General features: G+C 62.1%; 6 protein-coding genes across 6 annotated transcripts; 3 read left to right on the forward strand and 3 right to left on the reverse strand.

The window, feature by feature from the left end:
* Positions 1 to 161: 161 nt before the first annotated feature.
* On the reverse strand, positions 162 to 3,459 carry CHLRE_02g084350v5 (uncharacterized protein). Its single transcript, XM_001701863.2, has 5 exons — positions 3,103 to 3,459; positions 2,841 to 2,988; positions 2,347 to 2,537; positions 1,421 to 1,528; positions 162 to 1,177 (listed from the first exon to the last, which is right to left on the reverse strand). Exons 2-5 carry the CDS (start codon positions 2,923 to 2,925, stop codon positions 821 to 823), a joined length of 741 nt encoding a protein of 246 aa, XP_001701915.2. The 5' UTR covers positions 2,926 to 2,988; positions 3,103 to 3,459; the 3' UTR covers positions 162 to 820.
* Positions 3,460 to 3,719: 260 nt separating this feature from the next.
* CHLRE_02g084400v5 (uncharacterized protein) lies at positions 3,720 to 7,207 on the forward strand. Its single transcript, XM_001701668.2, has 5 exons — positions 3,720 to 4,549; positions 4,671 to 4,741; positions 5,000 to 5,308; positions 5,482 to 6,111; positions 6,298 to 7,207. Exons 1-5 carry the CDS (start codon positions 4,492 to 4,494, stop codon positions 6,358 to 6,360), a joined length of 1,131 nt encoding a protein of 376 aa, XP_001701720.2. The 5' UTR covers positions 3,720 to 4,491; the 3' UTR covers positions 6,361 to 7,207.
* Positions 7,208 to 7,259: 52 nt separating this feature from the next.
* On the forward strand, positions 7,260 to 10,770 carry CHLRE_02g084450v5 (uncharacterized protein). The gene is made up of 6 exons (XM_043059302.1): positions 7,260 to 7,869; positions 7,978 to 8,042; positions 8,258 to 8,566; positions 8,717 to 9,087; positions 9,355 to 9,613; positions 9,842 to 10,770. Exons 1-6 carry the CDS (start codon positions 7,815 to 7,817, stop codon positions 9,902 to 9,904), a joined length of 1,122 nt encoding a protein of 373 aa, XP_042926936.1. The 5' UTR covers positions 7,260 to 7,814; the 3' UTR covers positions 9,905 to 10,770.
* A 33-nt stretch (positions 10,771 to 10,803) lies between these two features.
* CHLRE_02g084500v5 (uncharacterized protein) lies at positions 10,804 to 15,599 on the reverse strand. Its single transcript, XM_043059303.1, has one exon. The coding sequence runs from the start codon at positions 15,534 to 15,536 to the stop codon at positions 11,595 to 11,597; it is 3,942 nt and encodes a 1,313-aa protein (XP_042926937.1). The 5' UTR covers positions 15,537 to 15,599; the 3' UTR covers positions 10,804 to 11,594.
* Positions 15,600 to 15,653: 54 nt separating this feature from the next.
* On the reverse strand, positions 15,654 to 18,189 carry CHLRE_02g084550v5 (uncharacterized protein). Its single transcript, XM_043059304.1, has 6 exons — positions 17,828 to 18,189; positions 17,542 to 17,599; positions 17,136 to 17,428; positions 16,745 to 16,862; positions 16,428 to 16,507; positions 15,654 to 16,296 (listed from the first exon to the last, which is right to left on the reverse strand). The coding sequence occupies exons 1-6, from the start codon at positions 18,089 to 18,091 to the stop codon at positions 16,216 to 16,218; spliced, it is 894 nt and encodes a 297-aa protein (XP_042926938.1). The 5' UTR covers positions 18,092 to 18,189; the 3' UTR covers positions 15,654 to 16,215.
* Positions 18,190 to 18,339: 150 nt separating this feature from the next.
* CHLRE_02g084600v5 (uncharacterized protein) lies at positions 18,340 to 21,029 on the forward strand. The gene is made up of 7 exons (XM_043059305.1): positions 18,340 to 18,607; positions 18,776 to 18,887; positions 19,094 to 19,205; positions 19,392 to 19,483; positions 19,905 to 20,333; positions 20,484 to 20,537; positions 20,691 to 21,029. The coding sequence occupies exons 1-7, from the start codon at positions 18,468 to 18,470 to the stop codon at positions 20,733 to 20,735; spliced, it is 984 nt and encodes a 327-aa protein (XP_042926939.1). The 5' UTR covers positions 18,340 to 18,467; the 3' UTR covers positions 20,736 to 21,029.
* The last annotated feature ends 1 nt before the right edge of the window (position 21,030 follows it).

The following is a 21,030-nucleotide window of genomic DNA, read 5'->3' on the forward strand; positions in this document are numbered from 1 at the left end:
GCGTGTACACAGACACTGAGGCAGTAGGCGGGGAGTAGCGGAAGGTGGGTTACTGAGCCAACATGAGATGGTCTGCGCACGGAAGCTGCCCCATGCGACCCTCCCTGCCACAGCGACAACGCTAGCTTGTGCTGAGGATATGGTAGCCTGTTCCGGGGTTAGGTGTCCAGGCGTTACACGTGCACGTGCAACAATTCCATTCCCAGCGACCCACCAGCGTGTCACCTCATGTCTGCTCTCGTTAAGTGCATACTGTGGATGCGGTACCGTGGATACGGTATGCACGGAACCCTTGCGAAAGACGCACGCCTGACTGCACATCTGGTGCCAGCCAATCACAGGCAAACCTAGTAAGGAAATCAACAACTCGGCGCAATCAGCCTGTGGCACACCATCTGAATGAATACGAGCATCAGGGTCCGATCTCGATTTTGTTCCGGCCTCCACATTACCAAAGCAGTGCGGCACGCATGTGTCACAGCCACACGCTGGGTTCATTTCTGGTTCCCGAGCCTGCAAAAATCTTGACGCAGCGAGCATCTCTGCCCTTTCGAGATCCCACCAATCTACCGCGCGAACCTCATCCGAGCCCGCAGCAGCCTGGCAAATCTCACTGCAACAGGCCGGTTGCACACAACGAACCATGCGCGTCTGTCCGCTTCCGTCTGTCAACCCGCGTCCCTGTAACGGGCAAGCAGCCAGGCCCAGGGCACTCCTTCCTGCCCCGCCATTGCCCCCCGCCCCGTCCTGCAACCTTCCCCTCCTCCTTCCCCTCCTCCTTCCCCTCCTCCTGCCTCTCCTTCCCATCCCTTCTCAAGCTTTACACGAACAGGTCCACGATGGTCGCCCCCGCGAACACAAGGAAGAGAGAGCCGCCAATGTACTGCAGGACCTGCTCGCTGAAGTAGCGGGACAGGAAGCCGCCGCCCGCCACCGCCAGGCCCGTGGCCACGCCGTGGCCCGCCACCGCGCCCACCGTCACGCCCAGCGGCGAGGAGGCCGCCGCCAGCGCGATGGTTGCGAGGAAGGACTTGTCACCCCACTCGGCCGCGAACACGAGCGTGAAGGTGGTGAGGATGAGCTTCAGCGCGTCCTCACTGCTGCTCTTGAGGCCGTCCACCACCTCCTGCGCCTCCTCCTTCTCCTCCGCCGCCGACTCGCCCGCGTCCTTGGCGTCCTGGGGAGGCAAGTCAATGGGATGGGATGGTGAGCACCGCAGCTAGTTAAAGTTGTCGCGGACAGCAAGCCAGGTGCACAGCCCAGGTAGCCATGGCCATGGCAACCCCTCCACTGCCTGACCACATGGGCAAGCGTCCTCTGACCCATTCCCGCTCAAAGCTCTCTTGACTCAGTTGCCCCCATGCCCGCCCCTGCCCCAGCCCGCAGCCGCCTCCACCATCGGCCCCCAGTTCCTTCCCACCTTCAGCGTCTTGAAGCCAAAGTACAGCAGCAGCGCCGCCGCCAGCAGGTCGTCGTAGGGCAGGCCCGCGCCGTTCTCCGGCACCAGCTCGTCCACCTGGTGCAGCACCTGCAGCCCGCCAGCCACACACGGCACAACATCGACACCAGACGCGACAGCAGCCACAAGGCAGACGCGACAGCAGCCACAAGGCAGACCAGACAAAGACACCGACGTAGACAGAGACGGGGACACAGCACACAGGGACGACGGAGACAAGACAGATACGGTGCGCGCCCACAAGTGCACGGCGAGCCCCGTACACACGATAGAGAGGAGAGAAAGAGAAAGAGAGAGGTAACATAGCAAATCAGATACCACATTAGCGTCCAACCGCAAACACCAAACAATTGCGCTCATGATGCACGGGATGCAACACATAGGGCGGGCCGCATCAGTACACGTAGGGTCAGGCACGTGGTACATCGCATACACCAAGCCAGGCAAGCCCAATGGCCGCGGGTGCAAGCAGCCAGGAGTGTCGGAAGCAGTTGTCAGTGATTGCAGTGCCAGCAGCGAGGCAGAGGCCATCGACAAGCCCACGCAGGACGCGTCAGCACGGGCAACAGGTACAACATGCAAAATCAGTTGGGACAGCACCCAGCCCCTGGTGGCACTCGTGCAGTTGGCCTGCCACCACGCGCGGCCGCAACCAGCATTCGCGCCCCATGTACATGCCATATTCTTTGCACTGGCTTGGCTTTGGACACATGCACTCTCCCTCGTTCTCTCATTCTCCTGCTCTCTCTCGCTCTCGTTATCTACGCTCACGCTCATGTACGTACACAAGCACACGGACGCGTTCCACCCTTCACTCTCCACCCTCCAAGCTCCTCCTCAATCACCCAACCCACACGCCCAAGCCCCAACCCCACACGCCCACGCACCTGACCCAGCAGCACCGACACCACCGTCATGACCGCCAGCGCTCCGAAGGTGCCCGTGAACACCAGGCTCTTGGGCTGCTTCAGCGCCAGCAGTAGCGCGATGAAGAACGTCTTGTCGCCGATCTCGCTGAAGAAGATCAGCAGGAAACCGGAAACAAGGCCCTCGCGCAGCGGCGAGTCGCCCACGATGCCTAGACGTGCGTGCACAGGGGAGGCGTGTAAGAGAGGAAGGTGTGCAGACTGGCGCGCGTGCGCAAATGAGAGGGATTTGGAGAATAATGAGCGATGGGGGAGTTCGGATGACAAGCATGAGTCGGGGATGAGCCCCTCCAGACGAAGACGGTTGGATACGGTATGTGGCATAAGGACAAGGCAAGCCGCGACGGGCATTGGTCGGTTATCAAGGGCTCCTTGTTCCGTGACCCAGGCACCAATTCTGGATGCAATACACAGGGCAGAAAACAGGGCACACGGTATGCGCATGTGTTTCGTACCGGGAATGGATAGCGCCGCAGTGTCTGCCGCGGGCGCCGCCGCGTCCGCCGGCAGGCCGAAAGCAAGCGATGCCGCCAGCGCCATGGCGGTTGCAGACGCCAGCAAGCCCCCGTTGGAGAACACCTCATCTAGCGGCCTCGCTGCCTTCTAGCATGCGGTCATGCGAAGGTTTGTGTATGGATGAACGTGAGATAGGGTGCCACAGGGGCAGCGGCCGGGGCCTTCCGGCCTGGTTGCACGGCCGGCGAGCCAGCAGCTCACCGTGTGGCTGCGAGCCGGAAGCACCTCCACCTCCATCGGCTCAGAGATGCGCTCATTGATCCGCTGGAGTGAGTGCGGAATGCTCTTCTGCACCGGCGACGCCGCGTCGTGCCGGAGGCCGCAAGCACCGACGAATCGACGAGGGGCGTGGAGCGGCCCCGACCTCAACCGGCCAACCGGTTGCGACAATTTACTTTTGAGTAGGTTTGCACAGCTCATCGTTGCACCTTTCGTACGCTCAGAGGGGTGTAAACCTGGGGTGCTGGCCTACTCGGATGATTGGCCGGAGGATTTGGGACAAACGCAACTACAACAACTACGCAAATCAGACGATGTGTGCACAAGGCCAAGTGTCAGTGATTCCGATGGCAAAGGCGATTACGCGGGGACATAAGCGGGATTGTCATGCTTGCACCGCATGCGCCCACTCGGCGCATTCTCCAGTCTCCTGGATCTAACGCGTTACTTGGAAGCTAATAGTACCCAAATGGTAGCGAGGTGACTACTTTGGCCCAACACCATTTGGGCAAGACGCTGCACACCACAAGGCTCTTTGGCCTACCAGGCGAACTCAGAGCTTAACAACTGCTTCATTGCAAACGGCTTTTAAGACACAATAAATGACAGAGGCAACGGTACCAGACAGGGCGCTGGAGAGCGGTCCCGTTTGCAACACCCAAGGTGCAACCAGGTCAAACGCTGCAGCCATGTTGACCGATGTACCAAGTCAAGACACCACGTCTAGGCTGACACTGACTCCAGCTCGCAGAGAGACGAAAGGCCACAGCGCCCCTGCTCACAGGCACAAGGCCTCGCTATGATGGCCTAATCAACTGCCAATAATTACAATCATTTCATACTATGCATGCTGTATAGCAGTCTCCGGGCGAACCTTTCAGAAACCGGCGGGCCCGAAGGCCGGCACCAGAGGCGCCATCGGCCGGGCGCGATGTGCAGACCAATACAAGTCATTATGAATTACATCTAGTATTATATGGCACAGTCGCGCACTCGCGCTGCGCGCGGACAGTTCGGCTGCTTAGAACTGTCTTGAACAACTGTTCCCGCGAACATGTGTCGATGCGGCCTGCAGGTTTGGCGCTGAGACCACTGACTATTGCGACTTGCATATTGGGACAATCAACTGCCGGTTCTCACCACGGGCGCAAGCGCCCGCCAGCCCCGGTACCCCCAGTACCGGAAGCCGGGACAGCCCATCTCGCCGCAACGGCGCGCCTTACATAACCCCTGTTGTGGCCGACGAGACCTGATATGTTTGCGACTTCTTATACATAGCTGCACACCCTTGCGCCTCGTCTTTCGTCAGCGTCAATCAGGCTCTCCCCAGCACAACAACATCGTGCGACTTGACTTCCGCTCGGCTTTGCAATGCGTTTCGTCGCCCTCGTGGCCGCAGCCTTATTGCTGCAGGCAGCCTTTCCTACAAGTGAGTCCTTTGTAACGGTGTGACCTGGCCGGCGCGCGTCTCGGGCAATTCCCAAACGTTGAATGCCTGTTTCTTTGATTCCGTCCTCTCCTGACGCTCCTCCCAAAATTATTATGCACAGGTGCCGCTAAGGAAGCAGATGGATCCTGGGGAGGGCTTCCCGAACGACTTCTTGACTCAGCAATGGTCATGGTGAGTTGCTGCGCGCCCGAAGGGAGTTCCGCGAGTTCCGCGTGCGCGGCTGCACCCGTCCCAAATACTGCATAGCTCGCGTGTTATGTCCGCTTGAGAAGCATTTTATACTTTCTTAGGAGGCCCAGCTTCCAACGGGCTCCCTAAGAGACCCTGCGCCAACCCCGCGCCTCACGCACCCCCCCCCCCCACACACACACACACACACCAACAACAACATACCGCCAACCCCTCGTGCCACATCCTCCCGCCCCACAGCACCACGAGGCCGACAAGCAATTTGAGGAGGACGCCACACCCTGGGTGCAGCAGGTCGGCCTGCACCCCCGCGCCTACTACTTCCACAACTTTCTCACTAAGGCAGAGCGCGGACACCTGGTCAAGCTCGCAGCGCCCAAGCTGAAGCGCTCCACAGTCGTGGGCAATGATGGCGAGGGTGTTGTCGACAACATCCGCACTAGCTACGGCATGTTTATCCGTCGCCTCCAGGACCCCGTCGTCGCCCGCATTGAGAAGCGTATCTCGTTGTGGACCCACCTGCCCGTCGAGCATCAGGAGGACATTCAGGTGCGCGATGCATTCCGGTGTTGCAGGATTTTAGGGCACCCGCTGGCGCAGCTACTGGGCACAGCTTATGGGAGGCCGCAGCAAGAGCATAGAGGGCTGCTTTCTGCATCCACAGCGTGCCCACTGAGCGCATTGGCTGTATCTGACGAAACCGCCATGACTGCCCGGCACAGGTGCTGCGCTACGCGCACGGCCAGACCTACGGCGCCCACTATGACTCTGGCGACAAATCCAACGAGCCCGGCCCCAAGTGGCGCCTGGCCACCTTCCTCATGTACCTGTCCGACGTGGAGGAGGGCGGCGAGACTGCTTTCCCGCACAACTCCGTCTGGGCGGACCCGTCAATCCCCGAGAAGGTTGGCGACAAGTTCTCTGACTGCGCCAAGGGCAACGTCGCTGCCAAGCCCAAGGCCGGCGATGCCGTGCTTTTCTATTCCTTCTACCCCAACATGACCATGGACCCCGCCGCCATGCACACCGGCTGCCCGGTGATCAAGGGCGTGAAGTGGGCTGCGCCCGTGTGGATGCACGACATCCCCTTCCGCCCCTCGGAGATCAGCGGCATGGTTCAGCGCATCCCCGACAACGAGCCCGATGCCGGCACCTGCACGGACCTGCACCCCCGCTGCGTCGAGTGGGCTGCTGCCGGCGAGTGCGAGCACAACAAGGGCTTTATGATGGGCGGCCCCGACAACCTGGGCACCTGCCGCAAGACCTGCAAGGCCTGCGAGCAGTGCAGCTCGGGGGACATGGACTGCATCAACAGCAACCGCGTGCGCGGCGGCTACTGGAAGTACGACAAGGTGGGGAGCAGCGCGACATCGGCTTGGCGGGGGGAGGGTCTTTTGGAGCGGGGCAGGGTGGAGCGGCACGGTGGAGCGGGGTGTCGCTGGGTGATTGCATGAGAACTGCGCAGTGGAGTAAGATGGGAATGGAAAACGTTTGTTCATACTCCTGACACGCCGATGGCCTCTTGCTCTGACCCACAGGACGAGCTGGAGTGGCTGGGTGCTGGCAGCCTGTGGAAGGCCGACATGTCGCCGGAGCTTTAAGCAGGCGGCGGCGGCCGGTTGGCGGCACTTAGCGGCGATGGGAGGGCAATGCCATGGCCCGCAGCACCAGCCTCGCCCTCATGATGTGAAGAGGCGCGCGGGCTCTAGCCATTCTTGTCATTCTTTTGGGTTGTCGCGAGCGTGTGACACGGGGGTTGGAGGAGCGTTGGAGTGGACCCTGCGCGAGTGGTGTTGAAAGCTTAATGTGCAGCGGGATGCACTGGTGCATGCGAGCTTGCACCGTGCAAGTTTGGGACCTTGTAGTAGGGGATCGTGGGACTCATGCATGGAAGGGGCAGAAGCTTGGCGTCGCAATTGTGCGCCGGCTGCTGACTATAGAATAGACATACATGCACAACAGGTTTTAGAGGCAGGGCGCGACACAGCGAAGGCAATCATGAATGAGGACCGCCGTACGCGCACACGGAATGACATGAAGAAGCGTGTTTTGACAAGGTCTTACGTCAGCACTGACTGCGTGTGGGATCTCACTGGAGTATCTCCTGTACGACAGGACGTCCTGGACGACGCCTCTTACGGTACATATTGAGCCTGTCATTTACGCTTGACGTGAAATGAAAGAAATTGTTTCTTACAGAATCTGGCACTGCGCAGACTTCGTGGCGTGATACAGTATTCACTGCTGACATAGCCTGACCCGACTGGTGCACGCATACCGATGCACGCTAGGACGGACTTCATGTTCGCTTGTGTGTTGCGTTTTTTAAGCACGTCGATGACGGGGGATGCGTGGGGATGCGCCCCTGGCATGCGGATTGACAAGTTCTGGACACACTCCGGCCATGTGCAGTTTTGCGCTAGAATCCGAATGTAATGGACGTCAACTCATCGAGGAGTCGATCTCTATCTTGCCACTTGGCAGCAAGGATATGACCAGCGGTGCGTGCGTGCCGAATGCAATGCAATGCCCGCCGCTTCTCATTTCCGGCAAGGCTCGGTAGCGTAGCCAGCAGCTGCTCCTGTTGCTGTGCGTGCAGTTGAATGTCTGGCACACATTGTGACCTGCGCCAGCTGGATATGCGCTGGACCGCTGAACAGGCAGGCGGGCGCCCTCGACCGGGATGAACACGTTGCGGCGTTACTCGGCCGTCGGCGTTCCGACATCGAGTACGTAATAATCACTCTGCAGCCAGAGGTTTCTGCATGCAGTATATCGATCATTGATTTACCCATTTGCAAGAGACAGAGTTCAACTTGGCACAACGCGGAAGCGCCGGTACCGACGGACACGGGCAGGACACGAAGATGGGGCGTCGCCGTGAGGCTTGCGCCCTAGTTAAAGAGGCATGTAGCGACACACGGTAATATCTTCCAATCTGAGCTAGAATACAAAGAGTACCACGCTCGTAAGCGCTGATTCTACTACACTTTCTAAAATTTGGCTGTCGACACGCGATTCTTAGTTCGAGCCGCAGCTTCCAGCCTTGGCCAGGATGCGTCTTCTATCAACGCTCCTCGTGGTATGCCTAGTATTGAAACTTGCAGCAGGTAAGCCTCGCTGTGGGTTGCCTAAGAGAATTGCCGGGAGCATTGGACTGTTGCGGTGCCACTAGTTCAACTTTCCCTTGACAAACCTCATCTTGGTGCACGCTGCAGCTGCCAAGGATGCAAAGGGGTGGGGAGGACTCCCTGAACGGCTGCTTGACTCAGCCATGGTCATGGTAAGACTGACTGGCATGTCGCGGAACGTTTCCAGTGTCCACGGCTTGACCTCGCTCCACAGCTCGCACGCCGTGCCTGTGCGCACAGATCCACCCGCAGCTTGTAGTCAGTTTGCTGTTGTCCTTAAGAAACTCCACCACGCCTGCTGCATCCACGATTCCCCTTCTGCGCTCACAATGCCCGCCTGCATCGCACCCCTTCCCCCACCCCACAGCACCACGAGGCTGACAAGCAGTTTGAGGAGGACGCCACACCCTGGGTGCAGCAGGTCGGCCTGCACCCCCGCGCCTACTACTTCCACAACTTTCTCACCAAGGCAGAGCGTGCGCACCTGGTCAGGGTTGCGGCGCCCAAGCTGAAGCGTTCGACAGTGGTTGGCGGCAAGGGCGAGGGTGTTGTCGACGACATCCGCACTAGCTATGGCATGTTCATTCGCCGGTTGTCGGATCCCGTCGTCACCCGCATTGAGAAGCGTATCTCGTTGTGGACCCACCTGCCCGTCGAGCATCAGGAGGACATTCAGGTGCAGAACGCGCGCGTTGAGGGCGGCGTCAAATCCACGGAATATGTCTGGCGCCGAATGCCAAGAGATTTTAGTCACGACCCATACGGCCAGCCTGGCTAAAGTCTTTGATGCCGGCATAACTTACCACAAGCTTTGTGGCGCTTGCAGATTCTGCGCTACGCGCACGGCCAGACCTACGGAGCCCACTACGACTCCGGGGCCTCGAGCGACCACGTGGGCCCAAAGTGGCGCCTGGCCACCTTCCTCATGTACCTGTCTGACGTGGAGGAGGGCGGCGAGACTGCTTTCCCGCACAACTCCGTCTGGGCGGACCCCTCAATTCCTGAGCAGGTTGGCGACAAGTTCTCTGACTGCGCCAAGGGCCATGTGGCTGCCAAGCCCAAGGCCGGCGATGCCGTGCTTTTCTACTCTTTCTACCCAAACAACACCATGGACCCTGCGTCCATGCACACCGGCTGCCCGGTGATCAAGGGCGTGAAGTGGGCTGCGCCCGTGTGGATGCACGACATTCCTTTCAGGTGGGCGGGCAGAGCGGTCCCTGTCTTGGTCCCTGTGGCTGAAGTAGAGAGCACATGGAGGGGGTTTATGAGCACGGTGCGGCCACTATGCAGAGGGCAAGTATGGGCTCCGGCACCGGTGGTGGGTAATGGTGAGGCCACGGCGGCGGTTGTGGCAGGAGCCGGCTTGAGCAAGCAAATGTGAGGAGGAGAGCTCATGCGGGACTTGGGTTACGTGAGTTATGTGAGGATAGCCGTTCTCTGCTGCTGTCGTGTTACAACCCGCAGGCCCGAGGAGATTAGCGGTATGACGCAGCACAACATGGACCGTGACCCTGACGCCGGCACCTGCACGGACCTACACGCTCGCTGCACCGAGTGGGCGGCCGCCGGCGAGTGCGAGAACAACAAGGCGTACATGTGCGGCGGCAGCAACAACCTGGGCGCGTGCCGCAAGTCGTGCAAAGTGTGCGAGTCGTGCCGCTCTGGGGATATGGAGTGCATCAATCGCAACCGCGTGCGCGGCGGCTACTGGAAGCTCGATAAGGTGAGGAGTGAACAGCAACGGGCTAGGGCTCTGATACGTACAAGCCGTGGACTAGGCGTAGAGAAAGCGGGGGAAATTGTGGTGAGGCCGTGGGGGCTGGTGCCAACTTGGTCCAGCGGAAGGGCTACGGCCTGATTTCGGGCGGCTGGTGTGCTAGTTGGTGACGACGTTGCTGGGCTGTCGACGCCTGTTCTGACACGTTTGGCATTCGCTGTGTGACTCTTTCAGGACGAGCTGGAGTGGCTGGGCGCTGGTGACCTGTGGAAGGCCGACATGTCGCCGGAGCTCTAAATAGGCGGCAGGACAAGCCGCGTTAGCGCTCGCACCAGGAGCTAATAGCAAATTAGGCAGATGGGCGGACCGGCGTGTGTCGGGTCACATACAACCTGGGCCGCCAGTGGTGCTTATGTTCGGCGGGTCAAAGGTAACCTGGCGCAGGAAGCAGGCGCTCGTATCCGGCGGGCCTCGCGCTGCATGCAGCAAGCGTGGCTGGCTGGCCAGGTGCATGCAGCTGGGGAAACTGCTTGACACGCGACAACCAACACTAGGTTCTATATTCAGTATTGCTTATTTTTGGCCTGCTGCGACGTAATTATGGCCCCCGGGATGCATGCTTCGCGCCCCGGGGGTGGAATACTGTGAGCGGTGTGGCGGTGTGCCATGTGTGAGTGAGCTCCGCTTGGGGTGCGCGCATATTGGGCGCGCAAGCGCGCCACTCGGCTGGCACAGTGCGCAACCAGCTATAAGAAAGAAGCCCATGTGGCATATGTTCTAGCCTGATGTATGTGATTGTCGCATTAACACAAGGGATGCTGCATCGGTTGGCATTCGTGCGGTTTTCGCCCGGTACGGGCAGACCGGGACTTGGGACGTTTTGCGGCCAAGCGGCTGAAAGGCTTTGCGAGGCGGTGTGATTCTGTCGAGATGGGATCCATGGCGGCCGGTCTGTCATGCTGGTCGATCTGGAGTCACTGAGGGTTTCGCCACGGTACCGGTATGACACGTGATTGATGATGAGGCTGAACGAAACACGCATTGGTTGGCTTCAGGCTGTTGTGGGCGACTGGGCGTGACCTGGCGGCAAGCACATCGCTTTGGACACGCTGCCTGGGTAGTGGACAGTCTAAGCATGCTGTGTGCTGTAATACTGCTGATCAGCTGATGTATGCCCCCGAAGGCCTGTGCTCCCCGTTATCACTTATCCAAAGACTGCAGCTATCCAGTTACCAGTACACAAGGCCCCGTGCTTCCGAGAATGATAGCCCTCCTCAGCACCGCCTTCTCTTGGCGGACTGCGTCGCAGCAGACTCGCTTCATGCATGCTGCATTCCCTTGACAAAATACTAAAAAAACACTACCGTACCCATACGTTTGACTAACACGCGACCATGCAACCACCAACGCACCTGAATTGGCCTCTGCTGAAACCCCTGGCCTGCACCGTGTTGACCAACCTGCCCGAGCTCAAACCATCCACGACACAGGCACGTCCCTGCAACGCCGTCTGTATGCACGAGTAACTGCTGCCTGCACTGTTCGCCACGACGCTGTCCCCGTGGCCAGATCCATCAAACGTTCCGTGCAGGCTCATGACATCACACTGCTACTTATGACCTGGCCCATGCGAACACTCTCAGGTATGATCCCAACAAATGCAGTTGACTGATAGCACGTCCGTTGCATTGTTCCTCCCGCCTCGGTACAGAGCGGACGCCCCAGTGACGCATAGTCATAATGCCGGCCGCCACGCACGAACCGCCCCAGATCTTTTAGCCAGGCCCACAACAATATTGTAGGGCATAGCTGCATGCACAACTGCTATGCTAGTGTCTCCAGCGCCATCCACGTCGCTCTCAAAACCGCCTTCAGCGTGCTGCACATATACCAGTCCTTCACATGCATTCAACCTACATTGTTCTAGAAAACCCAAGTGAGATACAGGTGGTGCACCATGTCTCTGCATTTCGTAACTATCGTCCTTTCATGTCGCGGCGGTTGCCTGGTCTGCAGCTGCCCTCGCCCGCGCCCCCGCTCCCGCTCCCGCCCCCGCTCCCGCTCCCGCTCCCGCTCCCGCTCCCGCTCCCGCTCCCGCTCCCGCTCCCGCTCCCGCTCCCGCTCCACCTCCCGCCCCCGCCCCTGCTGCAGCCGCCACCATCCCCACACACGACTTCTCATGCCCGCCCTCGGTCCAGTGCTGCACCTGGCACGCGACACCGCAGTACCGCACGCGCCTGCACCGCCCGCACGTCTCACCGCTGCCGGCCTCGATGAACGCACTGGGGGCGTTGAGGTCGCTGCAGTCCGGGTTGCCGCACAGCACCAGAGGGCACCCAGCCAGAGCCGCACTGGCACTGCTGCCGCTGCTGGCACTGCTGGCACTGCTGCCCGACATGCCGCTGCCGCCCATCCCGATGCCAGCCTCCCGCAGCTGCGCCTCCACCTCCGCCGGTGACAGGAGCCAGTGCGCGCGGGCGCTCCGCGAGTCGGGCTCCTGCGCCAGCGCTCGCCCCAGCCGCACGGACGCAGCCATCACCTCTGCACCCGCGCGCTCATGCCGCGCCAAGAGCGCGCGCGGCCACGCCGCCTGCTCCTGGCCCAGGTAATCAATGCTGTCCAATGGCAGGTCGTCAATAGCTGTGACCGCATCTACCAGGAAGGCCAGGAGCGCGCGGCGGCCGCGCCGCTTCGCGGCCGCCAGCACGATGGATGAAAGCAGCTGGACCTTGGGCGACGGCCTCGCGTTGCGCCGGCCTCCCGTCGGCCGCGCAAACTGCATATGGATGGCAGAAAGCACCTCATGTGCAAAGTCGGGGTCCACGACTGCACCGGCTTGTAGCGCATCCAGGACGGCCTCCTCCAGCTCCCGGCCCTCGGGCACGGTCGACAGGCCTCCCCGCCCCAGCGCGGCAAACGTCTGTTTCAGCAGCTCAAAGCAGGGCTCCAGCATACCCGCCCACCCGCTCTCCATATCCCGTGTCGTGTCAGCGGCTGCCGCCGTGGCGGCCGCCGGAGCAGCGGGTCCAGGCGACGTGCTGGCGCCAGCCTTGGTGGTGTTGCTCGGCGAGGCGCCGGCGCCAGCGCTTTGATTCTTGGGCGCCGCGACCCTGCCTCCCGCAGCGCGTGTGGCTGCCCGGGTGAAGAGGCGCAGCACCACTGTTGCCACGATCATAAGGTTGCTGAGCTTCTGTGGCGCTGTCGCGGGATCGGCTCGTGACAGCAAAGTGCAGATGTAGGCCGCGCACTGCATCAGCGGCGACAGCCACTGATGCAGCGCGAACGAGGCAACCAGTGCCTGCTGCGCCGCCGCTGCCGAGCCAGCTGGGGGCACGCCACCTGCCGCCTTCAGGTCCGCAAATGTCAGCGGCGGACCCGCCTCGTCAAACCGCAGCGAGGCAGACCACGGAGACCGACTGGCGTCATCGCTTGCCGCACTGCTGGTGCTGCCGGCGGCACCGGAGCTGGCCTTGCGGCCGCTGCGGCCGCCGCTGCACCCCACGCCGCGCCCGCCCGTTTGCCCGTCGCCACGCCCTCCTGCAGCTCCTGCCATTGGCCGCTCTAGCTGCGGCGCTGACGCCGCGTCTTCCTGCGCACCGCACGCCTGTTCCAGCAGCGCCGCTAGGCGAATGCTGAGCGGCAAACCACTGTCCACAATATCTGACTTGCGTTTCATCTCGCTCCTGCATGCGGCAGCCAGCGTTGCCACCAGGCCTACCGCTTCGCTGACGCGGCCGTAAGCCAGCACGGCGGGCCACGCGCGCGTGCCACCCAGCAAGGAGGGAGCAAGGGACGGGTTGCAGGCGCTTTCCGGCGCACTCCAGCTGGAGCCAGTGCTGCTGCTGCTGCCACCATCTTCACTGTCGCTGTCGCTTCCGTCCTCAGCGGCCGCCGTCCAGTCTGTTGGGTTCCGCAGTGCGCTCTCCAGAGCCCGCAGTAGCCCAGCATCCAGCGCGCAGCGCAAGCTGTAGCTGGGCCCTGCAGCCTCCTCCTGCTGCTGCTGCTGCTGCTGCAGCTGCTCAGCCGGACTGTCTGCTGCGGCTACCGCATCTGATGCCACGCCCGGCCCCGAGGGCCCTGCCAGAACCAGTTGCACCCCCCCGACAAGGAACTCTATTGCTTCGGAAGCCGGACGCTGTCCCGTTTGCTGCAGGAGCAGCCGCCACAGCCCCGGCAGCCGCGCCGCCGCCTGCCGCGGCGGCAGGTCACGCTGCAGCATGTGCATCAGCACGTTCACGGCACAATCCCATGCGCGGACAAGCGCCTTGCTGCGGATGCCGGCGGCGCAACGGGATCCAGGCAGGGCGGCTTGAACCAGGTCGTACACACGAGCCGGCGGGTACGGCTGCAACAGCCCCTGCTGCTGCCCTTGCTCCCACGCCCGCCCCTTCTGGTGCGCACGCACCGCCACCGTCCCCTGCAGCGCGCACGCCGCTGACTTGAGCACGCTCGCCGCGGCCTGCTGGGTGGCGCTGTTCGTGTACGGTGGATGCCGATCTTCCAACATCAGCAGCGGCCGCACCAGCAGCGGCCGCGGCAGCTGTCGAGCTGCGACGAGCTGCCCGCCGCCGGCGACATGCGCTAGAGCGGCGCCCCCATCCGCGGCGGCGGCGGATGCCGCGCTGGCAGCGGCGCCTGCCGGGGCCATGTCAACAGCTGCTCCAGACTGCGGTATGCCACCGCCAGGGAACGCCTGCGGCTGCGCTGTGTGCTCAAGCGCCATGCGCGCGCATCCCAAGGACCATGCGAGCAGGAACTGCACACAAGGCCCCAGGTGCATGCGGCCGACCTGGCACAGCACGCACGAGCTGCTATCATGGGAGCGAGGGCCGCCGGTATCTGTGGCAGGCTTGCCAGCGCCGCCGCTGCCGGTACTTGTGCCAGCGGCGCCGCCGCCGGTACTTGTGCCGGTGCCGGTGCTGGTGGTGCTGGCGCCGGTGATGGTGCCGGTACCGGTGCCGGCTGCGTCACGCTGCCCGCGGAAGGATGCAATGCACACGGTTGCCTGCATCAGCCCGCATACCCCCACGACAACACGTGTCACCCCTGACCATTCGGCATGTGCCAGTGCTGCAGGCCTGGCCTTGGGGACGCTGGGCGCCCGCATGGGGTCCGAGGCACCTGCCTCCGACGCCGGCGTCGCGACTCCTGCAGCCCCAGCGGCGGCGGGGGCAGGCGCGGCCTCGGCCACCGGCACCACGGGAGCCTGATCAGACACCGGGCAGGCGGCGGCCAGGCGCAGGGTAGCCGCCGCGAGGTGCTCGAGCACGTGGGAGCGCACCAGCGCCCCGACAAACTCCTCGGCGAGTGGAGGTTGGGAGGCCTGGGGTTGGCTGCCTGGCTTGCGTTTGCCCTTGTTGGACCCCTTGTGGCTCAGGGCCTGCAGCGCCGTAGACTCCAATGCGGCGAGGTTGATCACTTTACCCAGCAGCCATATGATGGTCATCACGCTCCGCACGTCGAACAGCTCAGCGCGCGGCGCCCCTTGCGTAGCTCCACCGCCGCTGCTGCTGCCCGCCCCACTGCTGCCACTGCCGCCGCTGGTGGATGAAGCTCTGCCGCTGGCGCCCTCCCCGGTGCCAGCTTTGGTCGTCTTCCCAACGCTGGCGAGAAAGCGGGCGTAGGTGCTGAGCAGGTCGGCCCGCACGAGGGCCCGGGCAAGTCGGCTGGTGATGGCGGAAGTGTTGGGCGAGTCGTCCACTACGGAACCGGTGCCCGCAAACACCGATGCGACATTTTCGCATGGCAGGCCCTGTTCACTCAACGCGGCTAGCGCGTGCGCGCTCCACACGTGTGCAGCAAGAAGCGCACCGAGTACCGGCTCATCTGGCTGCTTCTTATCGTTGGCGGTGTTTAAAACAAGGCTCAGAACCTCATCACGACGGGCTGCACTGAGCTGATCTAGTGGATCAAGCTCGGAGAAGTACATAGCGAGCTCGGAAGCGGCAGCAGTGGAGGCAGCCCCGGGCGCTGCCGGTCGACGCTTGCGGGCCATGGCTCTCTAGGGCGTATAAGTGACACTGTTGGGCAATACCAATACGTGTGCAACAGCGCGCGACTATGGTCGCTTACCGATGGGACACACAGCGACACGCCCGGCCCGACTCGAACCCCCCCGCACCGCCAACTCGTGTACACACACACAGCGTACGCTCCTCCTGCGCCCCCCCCCCGTGCAGGTTGCAACGTTGCACTTGCAAGCATGGGCGCACGATGACACGCCCTTGCTTGCCATAGCTCCCAGCCATAGTTCCCAGCCATCATTTCCAGCCATCCTCCTTGCCGTTAACACTGGTCGTCCAACCTACCTCGCTGCCCTCGCCGTATGCACACACTTGCACGGCACGGCACTGCTATCTAGCACGAATTCACATGCAGAATGCCCCGGGAAAGCAGCCCAAGACCTTGCCGCCAAATTACTTGCTAGTCGACCTAGGGCCATGGGTGGGCATTGGCGGTCCCCATTACTCAAGTCGTACGTACCGGTATTGCCCTATATCCCGGCATGTCCACCAGTATCAGACATCATACATGCACGCCCACGCCCAGCGGTCGTTCCGAGCCATTTCCCACGACAAGCAACCCGTACGCCCATCCCTTTCGCGGCCTCACGCAAGTTCCTTTGCAAGAATCAATCGCCGGGGCCGCTGCAGCGAGCGTGCGTAACCCTCCGACTCCGCCTGCTCCACCTGCAGTCGGCCGGTTGCGATGTGCGGTAGTTGCGGGCTGGTAGCAGCAAGCCCCGTGTACCATTCCAGACCCACCCCGGTAGTTAATATGCAGAAACATTAAAGCATCAGCTCAGCTGTGCGCCTCTCACCTCGAACCCCATTGCCTCACAGTACAGCTTCACGGCGGGCTGGTTGTCTGCCACCACATGTACGTACAGCCACTGCACACCTGCAGCAGCACGCGGGGGGTGAGGCGTTGAACAGCAGCCGGACACGCCGGCGGCAGAGGACACACCAGGGGCAGGGCCGCATGCACGCATATGCAGGCTTGTTAGTTGCCAGGGGGTAAGGTCAAGGAGCTGCAGCACAAGGCGTTCGGACCCAACGGAGGCACGATGTAGCGCTGTTAGTAAACGCTTGCATGACCGCGCAAGCCCGCATGTAAACACAGACGTGCTACGCCCACCTTTGCTGCGCGCCTCCTCCTCCGCAACGCGCAGCAGCGCCCGCGCCAGGCCCATCCGCCGCGCCGCCGGCGCCACACACACGTTGCTTAGGTAGGCTCTCCGGTGGCGCGGGTCTTCCTACATAACAGTTCAGGCATCGAAGACACACATGCAAAGTGTTCCTTGTCCATGCCTGCACTTGAGCTTTGACGCACATTCCTGTCCAGTGCGCGCGCCGCCTCTCGCGCATGTCCTCAATTACATCCGCAATGCCCAGCCAACCAACGGACCCCTTACAAGGTAGGCCGTGTAGCATGTACCCCTTCTCCGGATGCGAGATCTGCCTTGGCCCCGGCCTAGGGCTTGGCATGGGATCCCTCGCATCCACAGCCCCACGGGCGGCGCACACACCTTCGGCTGCCTGCCAATCAGCTCCTCCGACGGCAACGTGTGCCCCACGTTCAGATCCAACGACCCCACCACCAGCTGACGGCTGACACCCGCTGCCGGATCCGCAGGAAGCTGCGCCGACGCGTCCAGCCCCGCCCGCAGCGCCGCCAGCAGCTCCTGCCGATCTGGGTCGCCGCCGCTACTGCCACTGACGCTGGCGGCGCTACTGCCGGGCCCGGGCAGCGCCACCAGGTCGTCCGCCACACACGCCACGAAGCAGCTCACGTCCAGGTCCTTGTAGGCTTCATCGCGGCCTGTGCGTGGTGATGGTATGGCAGTTCGCGGCAGAGTACCAATGCCTTTTTACCCCTCGCTGCCGCAAACCGCCGACGGCCGCAGCTGCATCAACCAGGCAGCAGCCCCGCACCTTCCACTTTCTTGGTGACGGTCTCCCACTCCGTATCCGCTTTCATGCGCCGGTGTGACTGCGGCGACGTATGCCGTACAAGAGCGGTGTTGAGCCAGGTCCTGGCCTCCTGGGCCAGAAAGACCTCCCCTGGTCCTCACGCCATCACACTGCTTCACACTGCTTCACCATCGCGGCCATGTGCCCTCTTCCAGCTTGCTGTATCCTAGCTATGGGAGGAATCGGCGAGGCTGCCAAACATGTCTTGATACAAGAGACGCCATAGGCGACAGGGGCCTGTCCTTACCCGAGCCGCGAACTCGCTCCGGCCCTCTGGGTAGGTGTAGAAGCTGATGGCGCGCAGGTAGGCAGCTGCGCGCAGCTCCGCGGCGGTGGACGCTTTCCGGACGTTTACATCCACCAGTCGTGGGGGTCCGCTGGATGACGAGACCGCGGGCGCGGACGCCGAGGCGGGGGCTACGGGGCGGGCGCGTATGCGCCGGCCCCACACCGACAAGCGCCGGCGCTGGCTGCATGCACAGCGCTGCACGTGAGCGCTGCGCGCTAGCATACTTTATGTCTTTCAACTTGCAACGGATAGAGAGAATGAACACTAGCGCGGGCCTGTGAGGCAAGGCGACCTAGCGTCCTGGGCAAGACTTGCAGATATAGCTGAGGTGGTATGTGTTATATGTATGTTTGATATGAGCACAACAAGGAAGGTCTTCGGGGGCCGCAAAGCGAGGACTTGCAGTGTACGTCGATGGCCCAAGGGCCTTAAACTCATTGCGCTATTTGTCAGGCTTCAATGCATCTGTGCTTGTTTACACAGTTGCCTCTACTAACGCACTAACTTGCCATTAGCTGGCTCTGTTTGCGAAGCGAAATTTAGTGTCTTTCCAGCGACTGTGCCGGGTAGTTGGTTCTCTTCAACAAAACGAGCAAATATGACGAAAACAAAGGATAAATTTGACTCTGCAAAGAAGAAGCGCAAGTCCGCTGCGGTCGACGACGGGGAAGCGACGGAAGCGCCGCCGCAAGGCAAGGAGGTCCGATTCCAAGTCGAGGAGCGGCCAGCAAAGCGGCGGTGAGGCAGCGTCCCGATGGCGCCGGGACAGGGCAATTTGAGGGCGATGGAGGCGGCGCGTGTTGCGGGTGTTCGCAGTGTGCTGGCGAAGGCAGGGTAATAGGCATGGGTTGAAGCCCATTATGATGTATGGCGAAGCTGCGCGCTGAATATTATGGGGGAGCGCAGGTTCGTGCTACCCGAGGGCTTTGCGCCCGTGCGTGCCCGCTGCGCCGTTGATCCCAAGGAGGTCGCGGCAGGAAAGCAGGAGCTATGGCTCATCCAGCTGCCCACAATCAAGGTGAGCACCTCTTGCTCATCAAGGAGGTGTCACAAACGAGTGCATGTGCGCAGCAGGGGCTGGGCGCCTGCTGGGGAGCAGCTGAAGGGGTGGGCGGTTGGGGGCATGTAGTCGGGCTGGCGGCATTCCTCCAACAGCGCCGTTCTACCTTCAACCCCCCCCCGTCGTGCACGCTCTCCCCCCACACACACACGCGCCACCCACAGGCCATGCAGATGCTGGCCGCCGCGGGCACACTAGAGGTGGACCTGCGGACGGGGGCCGTCACGGCGCCGGGCGTGCCTGCAGACCCAGTGGCGACGGTGCAGGACCGGGAAGGTGCGTCGCCCGCCACGTACACACGGTGCACAGCGCAGCCGTGTCACACCCCATGCGCCTCAGGGGGACAGCACGACTGGAGGACAGCACGACTGGAAGGCAGCAAGACTGCGAGCTTGCCATGACCTCTGCCGTACCGGTGCGGTAGCAGCAAACCTGGGTTTCCATTGGTTGTCCCTGGCGCAGGCGCCACTTATGGGCTGGTGCCGGAGTCGACTGGCATGGCGCGTCAGGTGGTGGCGGTGTGCCCAGTGGGCGACGACGCGGGCGCGGCGCAGGTGGGGCGGCAGTTGGAGAGGCGGGTGTGCGGCTGGGAGGCGCGGCTGGGCAGCGCAGGGCAGGGCAGGGCGATGGGTGGGTAGGGCAAGGCGGGGGCGGCGAGTCGGAGCTCCGGCTATTGTAGGCTCCCGTGGGCGTGGGCTGGAGGGCTGTGGCGTCTCGTCCCCTAATCATGCCGCAGGAGTTGACGGCGTATTAAAGTTGTGGTAACACTAAGGGCACAGCAGGCGCTGCAGCCAAATGGTACCTTCCAGTGCGCAGTGGGGCAGGTGCCGGCTGTGTGTGATTGCATCACGCCCGACACCGCACACGTGTGTGAGGCTATCTTTGCTCCCGGCTTGCCAGGACAGTAGGACTGTGGCTTTGTGACTCACGGGGCACTGCGACTGCACCTGCGTTTATATCGTAACCGCTCCACAGGCGGTGCCTATCAGCCGGCGGCTGACGCTGGTGCGCATGTCGGGGCCGGGCGGCGCGCCGGCGTCCATCGCGGCGGGTGTGGCGGCGGGCATGGCTGAAGACGAGGCGGCGGCTCTTGCGCGACTGGACGCCTCGCTAGCGGCAATGGAGGCGGCGCGGAAGGAGTCGGCGGCGATCATGGCGGCGGAGGCCGGGACGGATGTGACGTGGGCAGCGGTGGCGGCAGGCGCAGCGGCGGCGCCACAGGCGGCGGGGCAAGCAGCAGCAGGTGGGGCTGCACAGAAAGGGAAGGAGAAGGAGAAGCATAAGACGCCGGCGGCAACGCCTGTGGCGGCTGCCGCCCTGACGCCAGCGACAGGCGGCGACGCGAAGAAGGACAAGAAGGAGAAGAAGGACAAGAGCGAAAAGAAGGACAAGAAGGAGAAAAAGGTATCTTGCAGTTTGCTAGTACTGGAGGAGTGGAGGGGCAGGCTTCTGGGGGGCGCCTGTAGCAGGGCAATGACCGCGGCGGCAGAGTGCACGGGACAGGTGACGGTGCAGCTGGCCTCTGATGGCATCGACTCTCCCGTCGCATTGCAGGACAAAGAGAAGAAGGAGAAGAAGAGCGAAAAAAAGGAGAAGAAGGCAAAGAAGGTGCGCGCTTTTGAGGTACCTCCAATGCAAGCATTGGAGTCTGAGTGCCAAGTTCACTACTATGGCAGCTGAGCGCACACCGCCCGGCTGTTGCCGTTGGGTTGTATTCCCTGTGCGTCTATTGACACGGTCTTCTACTTGCTTCATTTGCAGGAGAAGAAGGAGAAGAGGAAGGACACGGACTCGGACAGCGACTGAGCGAGACAGCATGGCGGTGGGCCCGGCCTGGGGAACTGGGTGACCGGGCGGCCTTGTTTCCAGGCGGCAGCAGTTGCTTTGAAAGGGTGGTCCGTGCCATGGATGCAGAGGTGTGCTAAAGTGTCTGCTTTGCGCTAGTGGGCCATCAGTATGAATGATGGCATTGAGCTGTACATCAATAAAAGTGTACGGGCGTCGTCCTTGAGGTTGGTGGTGGGTTCAAGGCTGGGTTGCCGCTGGCAGGCTTCGGCTGAGACGCTGAGTACCGTAATATGCATGTAACAATGTGAACCGG

Source organism: Chlamydomonas reinhardtii, chromosome 2, assembly GCF_000002595.2.
Source record: "Chlamydomonas reinhardtii strain CC-503 cw92 mt+ chromosome 2, whole genome shotgun sequence".
Lineage (NCBI taxonomy): Eukaryota > Viridiplantae > Chlorophyta > Chlorophyceae > Chlamydomonadales > Chlamydomonadaceae > Chlamydomonas > Chlamydomonas reinhardtii.